At 54.7% G+C, this 10266-nt stretch overlaps 2 protein-coding genes across 2 annotated transcripts in view; both read left to right on the top strand.

Moving 5' to 3' along the window:
• LOC133357711 (cysteine-rich, acidic integral membrane protein-like) overlaps window positions 1-5485 on the top strand; it is a 24405-nt gene extending 18920 nt beyond the window's left edge. Inside the window, exons 3-6 of the mRNA XM_061575805.1 lie at window positions 2404-2502; window positions 4014-4082; window positions 4254-4384; window positions 5469-5485. Coding sequence (XP_061431789.1) covers window positions 2404-2502; window positions 4014-4082; window positions 4254-4384; window positions 5469-5485 — 316 coding nt within the window. The remainder of the gene's footprint in view (window positions 1-2403; window positions 2503-4013; window positions 4083-4253; window positions 4385-5468) is intronic.
• LOC133357710 (teneurin-3-like) overlaps window positions 4208-10266 on the top strand; it is a 25330-nt gene continuing 19271 nt past the window's right edge. Inside the window, exons 1-5 of the mRNA XM_061575803.1 lie at window positions 4208-4384; window positions 6536-6610; window positions 7436-7653; window positions 9039-9360; window positions 10149-10250. Of these exons, the coding sequence (XP_061431787.1) occupies window positions 6538-6610; window positions 7436-7653; window positions 9039-9360; window positions 10149-10250 (715 nt within the window). The 5' untranslated portion in view covers window positions 4208-4384; window positions 6536-6537. The remainder of the gene's footprint in view (window positions 4385-6535; window positions 6611-7435; window positions 7654-9038; window positions 9361-10148; window positions 10251-10266) is intronic.

The following is a 10266-nucleotide window of genomic DNA, read 5'->3' as shown; positions in this document are numbered from 1 at the left end:
CTCGCCTGGTATACAGGAGATCGTGGGTTCAATCCCGACCCTGACGCCTGCTGCTGTGTATTTGGAGTTTGTGTGTGTCTCTCTCTCTCCGTGTTTAGATGTTAACTACCTCGCCTGGTATACAGGAGATCGTGGGTTCAATCCCGACCCTGACGCCTGCTGCTGTGTATTTGGAGTTTGTGTGTGTGTGTCTCTCTCCGTGTTTAGATGTTAACTACCTCGCCTGGTCTACAGGAGGTCGTGGGTTCAATCCTGACACTGAAGCGTGCTGTATATTTACGAGGTTACGTGTCTGTCTCTCTCTCCCCGTGGTCGCGTGGATATTTTTTCTCTGTCTCCTCCTCGTTTCTTCGTTCCACACTGATAATTCATCAACGGAACGCGTTTCGAGTATTTGGCTGCTATCAATTTCCACACGATGAGACTACTTTGTTGAGCCGCCATTCGCGATGGCCCGAGTCGCTTCTGAAAAAAACTAAAATAGAATATCTACTCAGCTCAGCGGGCCTTACCCTGGTAGAATAAAAAAAAACATTTAAGAGTTCATCGTGTGAATTGGGCGAGTGAGAAAGTGAGCGGGCCAGTGGGTGCTTGGGTGAGTCGGGGAGTCGGGGGTTGAGGGCAGAGAGTGAGTCGCTTTGTCGAGGTAGGGTGTCGTAGTGTGTGTCTCAGGCCCAAAGACAAAGATCACCCGTATAGCCTTCAACAGACTGTAGGGGCAAGTGCTGTTAGCGAGCACCCTACGAAGGCCGGCACGGCACACGAGGGGGTAGGTGTCCAGCACCACGCCCGACCGCCTTTGTCTCCCCAGTGCTAGCGATGTTTACAACACACCGCACCAGGTACTTATTTGGGGCTGTATGAGTCTGCGCGTCTCTGTGTGAGTATTTGAGTCTCTGTATGAGTCTGTGAGTCTCTCTGTGTTAGTATTTAAGTCTGAGTCTGTGAGTCTCTGTATGAGTTCCTGAGTCTCTCTATGAGTCTGTGAGTCTCTCTGTATGAGTCCGCGAGTCTCTGTGTGAGTATTTGAGTCTGAGTCTGTGAGTGTCTGTGTGAGTATTTGAGTCTCAGTATATGTCTGAATCTCTGTTTGAGTCTGTGAGTCTCTGTGTGAGTATTTGAGTCTGTGAGTCTCTGTATGAGTCTGTGAGTCTCTGTATGAGTCTGTGAGTCTCTGTATGAGTCTGTGAGTCTCTGTATGAGTCTGTGAGTCTCTGTATGAGTCTGTGAGTCTCTAGTAATCCCATTCATATTTACTTTCACAGTTGGGGGGCGATGTTGCTGTTTATATCTTCCCAATTAATCACGTTAGCCTTCAAAGTGTTAATTTGCGAGTGCGTGAATAATATTCCCCATGTATTTATATTCTTAATTAACCAGGTAAGGCCCCCACTGAACTCTGTAGCATTTTTTTCAGAATAGACCTGGCCATCTGAAATGATAGCTCAGCAAAGTGGTTTATCATCATCATCATCACGTGCAGATTTATAGCAGCAGTCAAATACTCAGAACGCGTGGTGATGTCGGTTCTAAATGTGGAGGGGAAAACCCCGAGGACCCGGAGACGAATCCACGCGACCACGGGGAGAGAGAGAGACACGCAAACTCCAAATATACAGCAGCAGGTGTCAGGGTCGGGATTGAGCCCACGACCTCATGTATACCTGGCGAGGTAGTTAACATCTCACCACGGAGAGAGAGAGGCACGCGAACTCCAAATATACAGCAGGCGTCTGGGTCAGGATCGAACTCACGATCTCCTGTAGACCAGGCGAGGTAGTTAACATCTCACCACGGAGAGAGAGAGACACGCAAACTCCAAATATACAGCAGGCATCAGGGTCGGGATCGAACCCACGACCTCCTGTAGACCAGGCGAGGTAGTTAACATCTCACCACGGAGAGAGAGAGACACGCAAACTCCAAATATACAGCAGCAGGCGTCAGGGTGGGGATTGAACCCACGGCCTCCTGTAGATCAGGCGAGGTAGTTAACATCTCACCACCGTGGCGCCCATTAAGCTGGAGCCACGACTGCTTAGATTGGTTAATTGGTTGCTAATTTTAAAAAAATGTATTGCGATTAATTGATTCTCCCTCCCCATTCACAGACACCGGCCTGGGCCACCAGACCCACTCAGTGCTGCGAGGGAGCCACCACCACCACCACCATCAACAACATCACCACCAACAACAACAACATCAGCACCAACAACAACAACAACACCCTCACCACGGCAACTACGGCACCACTCCTCACCCTCTGAGCCACGGGCTGACTCACCACCACGCTCACCACCAGCCTCACCACCACCACCACCACCATGCCCACGCGTCTCTCTCGGCCCTGGCTCCTGGCTCCGGGGGAGTCGTCCCCGGTGTTGACCCTCGGCGCGGGCTCAGCCCCACGCAGCCCCCCGCGCCGCCGGCAAGGATCGAGTCGGGCCGAGGTGGACTTGGGGACGCGTGGGGGATGAACAGCAATGTCCCCCTGGAGACCAGGCGAGCTCGCTACACGCTGTTGTGTTTTTGTTGCTTTTTTGTAGTTTTTGTTGTTGTTGTTTTTTTGTTATTTTGTTGTTGTACTGTTGTAGTTTTGTTGTTGTTTTGTTGTAGTTTTGCTGTAGTTATGTTGTAGTTTTTTGTAGTTTGTTGTTGTTTTTTGTAGTTTTGTTGTTGTTTTTTTTTGTTATTTCGTTGTTGTTTTTTTGTTGTTGTTTTTTTGTTGTTGTTTTTTTGTTGTTGTTTTTTGTAGTTTTTTTGTTATTTTGTTGTTGTTTTTTGTAGTTTTTGTTGTTGTTTTTTTGTTGTTGTTTTTTCGTTGTTTTTTGTTGTTTATGGCCTAGTGGATCTAGCGGTGGCTCAGCGGGTGCTGCAATCGGTTGGGTTGGGGGCTCCCCCCCCCAATAATTGATTCGTAAAACGCAGCCCACTTGCAAGGGCCGTAGCAGCGAGCGTCTCTTTGCAGTGTCACGTCGCTACTGCTCGGATACAAAAACAATTTAAGATTTAAAAAAAAAAACACGTGGGACGAAAATGAAAGTGTGTTCGTAATCTTGATTTGGAAGCTTTCGTGACTGCAGGAATCCATCCATACTCTTTGGTTCTTTCGGTAAAGTCACGTGGGGTGTAAAAATAACACTGGTCTGGACTTTTGCAGCTGTTCTAGACTAATTTCAGGGTGCTGATTCCAAATCTGATCTCAGATTTGCTCTGTCACATCATTTTTATGCTATCGGCATACCCCATTTTCATTGATTTTACCCGAAATTAACTCTGTCACTTATGATTGCAAGTTGTTGCGAGTCAGTGACTGCTTTAGTGTTAAAATATGGTGCTGTATTTTTAGGATAGTGTGTTTATAATATCATTTTATGTAGATATCCACATTTATTTAATATTTTTCTTCTGCAGTTTTTATTGAAAATGCAATATTTGATATCTCAAAAACCTGATGTGATAGACTAAAACTGATGCCAGATTTGGAATCAGCACCACAAAATTACGTTAAAACCGTTGGAATACCTTATGCCAGAAAAAGTGTGTTGACCAGTGTAATCGATCACGACGTTTCGATCGCAACACAATCGATCGGCATCAGGTGGAACAACCACAGCAACGACTTCAGCAGTTTTTTTTCTTGCTGCGGCTGTCCCAGCTGATGACGATCGCCTGTGTTGCGATCGAAAGGTCGCAATCGATTATTTTTCTACCCCACGTGACTTTACCGAAAGAACCAAAGTAGTTTCTTCGTAATGAGAAAATAAAAATCTCCTCCTCCTCCTGTTTGGCCGTGTCGGGTGGTGGAGGGTTACGACACATTTATAAATAACGCGATCTCACCCAAAAACCTTGATTATGAATAATATTGATCGCGAAAGCCTACACGTGTTAAATTGAGGAGGAGGAGATTACCAACCCAACTTCTGATCTAAACGCACCCCCCCCTCACTAACCCCCCTGCCCCCCCCCTCACTTACCCCCTGCCCCCCTGCCCCCCCTGCCCCCCACAGACACTTCCTCTTCAAGCCCGGTTCTTCCCCTCTACTGGCGGGGGGCCTCAGCGTCGCCGCGGGGAGCGGGCTGGTGGTGGCCTCATCCTCCTGCCCCACCGCGGGCAGCAGCAGCAGCGGCGGCGGTGGCGGCGGCAGCAGCGGCGGCGGTGGCGGCGGCGCGGGCAGCGGCAGCAGCGGCGGCGGCGGTGGCGGCGGCGTCTACGCCCCGGGGGCAGGGCTGCCCCGCCCGCTGCCCAGGGCAGCGCTGGCCCCGCGGGCGGCGTTCTCGTTCCACAAGCCCGAGCGGCGCCGCTGCTCGTGGCGCTGCGCGGCGCTCAGCGCCACGGGGCTCGCGGCCACCCTCGCAGTGCTGCTCGCATACTTCGTCGGTAGGGGGGGGGGCTGGGGGGGGCTGGGGGGGCATGGGGGGGCTGGGGGGGAGTGGGGGGAGGCGGCAGTGGGTGAGTGGATAGGGCAGTGGGTGAGTGGTTGGGGCAGTTGGTGAGTGGATAGGGCAGTTGGTGAATGGATGGAGCAGTGGGTGAGTGGATAGGGCAGTGGGTGAGTGGGTAGGGCTGTGAGTGAGTGGTGCTGGTGAGTGGGTGAGTGGGTAGGGCAGTTGGTGAATGGATGGAGCAGTGGGTGAGTGGATGGGGCAGTGGGTGAGTGGGTAGAGGCAGTGAGTGAGTGGAGCTGGTGCGTGGATGAGTGGAAAGGGCAGTGGGTGAGTGGTGCTGGTGAGTGGGTGAGTGGTGAGTGGTGAGGGGTGAGTGGTGAGGGGTGAGTGGTGAGTTGTGCTGGTGAGTGGGTGAGTGGTGGTGGTGAGGGGTGAGTGGTGAGGGGTGAGTGGTGCTGGTGAGTGGGTGAGTGGTGCTGGTGAGTGGGTGAGTGGTAGTGGAGAGTGGGAGAGTGGTGCTGGTGAGTGGGTGAGTGGTTCTGGTGAGTGGTGAGGGGTGAGTGGTGAGTGGATGAGTGGTAGTGGAGAGTGGGTGAGTGGCGTGGGGCTTGAGGAATGGCACAGAAGGAGTGTGGGCTCTGCGGGAGGGTCAAAGTCACATAGGCATGGGAGCACACACACACACCACGTGTGACACACACACACACACACCACGTGTGACACACACACACACACCACGTGTTATACACACACACACACCACGTGTCACACACACACACCACGTGTCACACACACACACGTGTGACACACACACACACACCACGTGTCACACACACACACCACGTGTCACACACACACGTGTGACACACACACACACCACGTGTGACACACACACACACCACGTGTCACACACACACACCACGTGTCACACACACACACCACGTGTGACACACACACACACCACGTGTGACACACACACACACACCACGTGTGACACACACACACACACCACGTGTCACACACACACACCACGTGTGGCGTTGGCGAATCGGGCGTACGGCTCGCGCCATTGCCAGATTGCGTGGAGCAATGAGGTTTGGCTTTTACCCGCTCACGGCTCAACATCGGTGGCAAAATTATCTGCGCATTTCCTTAGCCTCCGTTACGTCGACTCAAACTAAACCGGGTAAATTTCGATTTAAAGCTTTCGTGACTGCAGGGATTCATCTTCTTGGTTCTTTCGGTAAAGTCACGTAGAATGGAAGCTGCTGGTCCTGCATAATGCACGGGCAAAACATGACTTTAAACCCCCCGCCAAACCTCCTACGCATTTCACAAGTAGTACTAGTCGCATTTCTTAATTTCCCATAAATATGCTAAAATTCCTCTGGATATGCAAATTATTTTGTCAAGGCGCTCTTCCTCCTCCCTCCCAGCTTAAATAGACGCTCCAAGCCCAGGACGTGTCATTCAGACTCTGTCTTATCGACAGACCTGTTCTTCACCTGAGGACGGCTGCTTGCGTTGTGGCCGAAGCGTCGTGAGAATAATTTTATTATGTTTTATTTTTATTACTTTATTATTTCCATTCTACGTGACTTTACCGAAAGAACCAAGAAGACTAAACCGGGTACCTGGTGCGGTGCGTACGAAATCCCAGCGCGGGGAGAGACAAAGACGGTCTGGCGTGGTGCTGGCAACACCACCCCACGATAGGTGTGACCGTGCCGGCCTTCACAGGTGCTGCTACTCGCCAACAGCACTTGCCCCAACAGTCTGTTCAGCTATACGGGGGACCTTTGTCTGTGTGTGTAGCGGTGAACGCGCTGCACCACGAACCCAGCGATCCGAGTTCGATTCCCGCTCACGGCCAACACCGGTGACGATCATCTGAACCGGTCACGGACCTCCCCTAGGTCGACTCAGCCTCCAATGAGTACCCGATGCTGGTGGAGACAAAGGCGGTCGGGCGTGGTGCTGGCCACCCACCTCCTCATGTGCCGTTCTGGCCTTCATAGCTGCTCGCTAACAGCACTTGCCCCAACACTCTGTTAAGGCTACACGGGGGATCTTTGTCTGTGTGTTTGTGTACACTGATCACGCTGTTTCCTCCTCCCTCCCTCTCCTCTTGTGGATCCCCCAGCTATGCATTTGTTCGGATTGAATTGGCAGCTGCAGCCCACAGACGTGCACACCTATGAGAACGGGGACAGCAGAGGTACAACCCTGTCATGGGAATGTGGAATTTCCACCACTCTTTTCCAAAAAAAAAAAGACGGTCTCACCTGCGCCAAGCAGCATGGAGAGATGCATGCTGGGAATTTAGACTGAGAGACACAGAGAGAGAGAGAAGATCACGTGGAGTAGAGAACACACGCAGGGTAGAGGAGACATCCTCATCATCACACCAGAGGTCGCAACCGGGTACCCGATACCCGTACCCTACCCGATACCCGTACCCTACCCGATACCCGGCCGGGTACGGGTACCCGTTTGCAGCCCTGGTGCGGCCGGGTACGGGTAGGCCGTGAGTCACTGGTGAGTCACCGTTTGTCACTCATTTCCCAACGTCTTGTCTCTTCTCACAATTCAAGTTCCTAGAATCAACCCACCCGCGCCTGCAACATGGCTTCATCCCAGAGGTCGCAATCGGGTACCCGATCACCTACCCGATACCCGGCCGGGTACGGGTAGCCGGGTTTTGGGTAGGGTACGGGTACGGGTACCCGATTGCAACCCTGGTGCGGCTGGGTACGGGTACGGGTAAGGAATCAAAACCCATTTGCGACCTCTGCATCACACCACTCTCCATCCAGCAGTAGACAGACCATGGTGATTATGTCAATTACACCGAGAGACAGAGAGAGAGAAGATCACGTAGAGTAGCGAACACACGCAGGGTAGAGCAGACATCCTCATCATCATCATCATCACACCGATCCTCATCCAGCAATGGACAGACCACAGCTTGACACAGCAAGCGCTAACCACCCCCCCGGCTACTTTATTGATCGTGATGCTGGTACCCCCCGGCCCTCCACAGCCAAGAGCCCTCCCGTGGGCGTGGGTCCCCAGTCGTTGGATGCGGGCGAGGTGTGGGTGGGTCGCGAGTACCTGCAGGACGTGCCGCCGGGCGTCTACTGGCGGACCCGCGTCTCGCTCGACGGCGGCGCGCGGCTCCTCAAGTTCAACGTCAGCCTGCCCCGCGACGCGCTGCTCGCCGCCTACGGCCGTAGGGGGCTGCCCCCCACTCACACGCAGGTAAGGGGGCTGCCCCCCACTCACACGCAGGTAAGGGGGCTGCCCCCCACTCACACGGAGGTGAGCGCCGCCGCTTGCGAGCGCGCAACGCAACGCGCGCAGCACCGCGTCGCGTCGAACTGCGTGCCGCGCCACGTGACACACCACGTGGTGCACCACGTGCTGGACCACGTGCCGCACCACGTGCCGCACCACGTGCCGCACCACGTGCCGCACCACGTGCTCAACCACGTGGTGCACCACGTGCCGCGCCACGTGCCGTCCCACGTGTGATGCACCACGTGCCGCACCACGTGCTCAACCACGTGACACACCACGTGGTGCACCACGTGCCGGGCTTACGTGGTGCACGGGAATAAAACGACGCGCAATGTTTGTTGAACACGTGGTGGCAGGGGCTTTCACGACCAATGTTGTTCGTGATAGAAGAGGCGGGGGGTGGTGGTGGTAGTGGGGGTTGTGGCGGGGAGGGGGGGTAGATCGCGAAACGTCGTACTCGAATTGTAAAACGTTGTAGTGGGTTTGCTCTCCAACTCACCGGTGCGTTTGCTGAACCAGTAGCGAATTGTCCCCGTTTTGTTGACGTGACCAACTCTTACTAGTTGGCTGTGTCGGGTGGTGGCGGGTTTAACGACACATTTGTATTTACGCGATCTAACCCAAAAAACCCCTCTATTATGGATACTATTTTGTTTTGATATAATAACAGGTAAGGCCCCCAATGAGCTCATCATCGAAGTGTGGAAATGTATATCAGTAGCCAAATACTGAATTCTCTAAACGCGTGATAGTCGATTTAAAATGTGGAGAGGGGAAAAAACGGAGGACCAGGAGAAAAATGCACGCGACCATGGAGAGAGACAGAGAGAGACATGGACACTCCAAATATACAGCAGCAGGCGTCAGGGTCGGGATCGAACCCACGCCCTCCTGTAGACCAGGCGAGGTAGTTAACATCTCACCACGGAGAGAGAGAGAGACACGCAAACTCCACATATACAGCAGGCGTCAGGGTGGGGATCGAACCCACGACCTCCTGTAGACCAGGCGAGGTAGTCAACATCTCACTACGGGGAGAGAGAGACACACAAACTCCAAATATACAGCAGCAGGCGTCAGGGTCGGGATCGAACCCACGGCCTCCTGTAGACCAGGCGAGGTAGTTAACATCTCCTAGCCACCCGTGGCGCCCACACTTTCCCCCCCACCCCCGCCGTGACCCCGCCGTGACCCCGCCGTGACCCCATCAGCGCGGGTTGGAGGACTTCATCCAGCAGTGCACCGACTCAAAAAGTTCGCTGTAACTTTGATCCACGGCGATCGTTCAAACGCCACGCGTCCCGTACGTAACCACGTGCCCCCCCCCCCCCCACCCCGCCCCCCAGTACGACTTCGTGAAGCTTCTGGACGGCAGTCGTCTGGGGGGTGGCGGTGGCGGCGGCGTTGGCGCGGCGGGGACCACCCGCGAGGAGATGGAGCCCTCGGCATTCCCGGGAGACGTCGCGGGGGGCGAGAGAGCGAGACGCAGCCCCGGGCCTCAGGGGGCGGCGAGGGCGGCCCGGGGGGCGGCGGGAGGAGCGGGGGGTCGGGGCCCCCCGCGGAGGCACGCGGGCTTCATCGAGTACCTGGAGGGGGGCACGTGGCACCTGGCGCTGTACAATGACGCCCACAGCACCCAGCTGCTGTCGTTCAGCACCAGCGCCGTGGGTGAGTGGCGGGCGCCTTGGCAAACACCCCCCCAACCCCCCACCCACCCCCCAAACCTCAAACCCCCTCCCACGCCCCCCGTCCCCCAACCCCTACCCCCCACACTCGCGAATTCACTCGTTCACTTAGTCACTCACTCGCTCACTCACTCGTTCACTTAGCCAGTCACTCGCTCACTCACTCATTCACTTAGCCACTCACTAACCCAATTACCCACCCACTACCGTCACCCATCCACTCACTCAACCACGCATTCATCCCCTCACTCACTCGCCCAATTACCAATTCACTCAACCCACCCACTCACCCCTAACTTAGCCGTTCTTTCATTCACTCGCCCACCCATTCACCCACCCACTCACCCACCCACTCACCCACCCACTCATCTACCCACTCACCCACTCACTCACCCACTCACCTACTCACTCACCCACTCACCCACGCACCCACTCACCCACTCACTCACTCACCCATTCACCCGCTCACTCACCTACTCACCCACTCACTCACTCACCTACCCACTCACTCACTCACCCACTCACCTACCCACCCACTCACTCACCCACTCACTCACTCACTCACCCACTCACTCACCCACTCACGACACTTCACTTTATGCTTCTTTACTCGCACTGCTCCACTTTAAAATTCGGGTTATGGGGTCACGGGGACGCAGGACAGAAGGACACGGGGACATGGGACACATGGACACGGGACAGAGAGCCACGGCACAGAGGAACTGGGAGACACAGAGGGAGAGTGTGCGGTGTTGGTCTCTCCGCTTGCAGAGTCTCTGGAGGCCTGTCCCAACAACTGTCATGGTAACGGGGAGTGCCTCTTGGGATCCTGCCACTGCTTCCCCGGCTTCGTTGGCATCGACTGCGCAAGAGGTGACGGCGACGCACA

Source organism: Lethenteron reissneri, chromosome 59 (genome assembly GCF_015708825.2).
Source record: "Lethenteron reissneri isolate LAM-NWPU_2019-01 chromosome 59, ASM1570882v1, whole genome shotgun sequence".
NCBI lineage: Eukaryota > Metazoa > Chordata > Hyperoartia > Petromyzontiformes > Petromyzontidae > Lethenteron > Lethenteron reissneri.
This window is presented reverse-complemented; position numbering and strand designations above follow the sequence as displayed.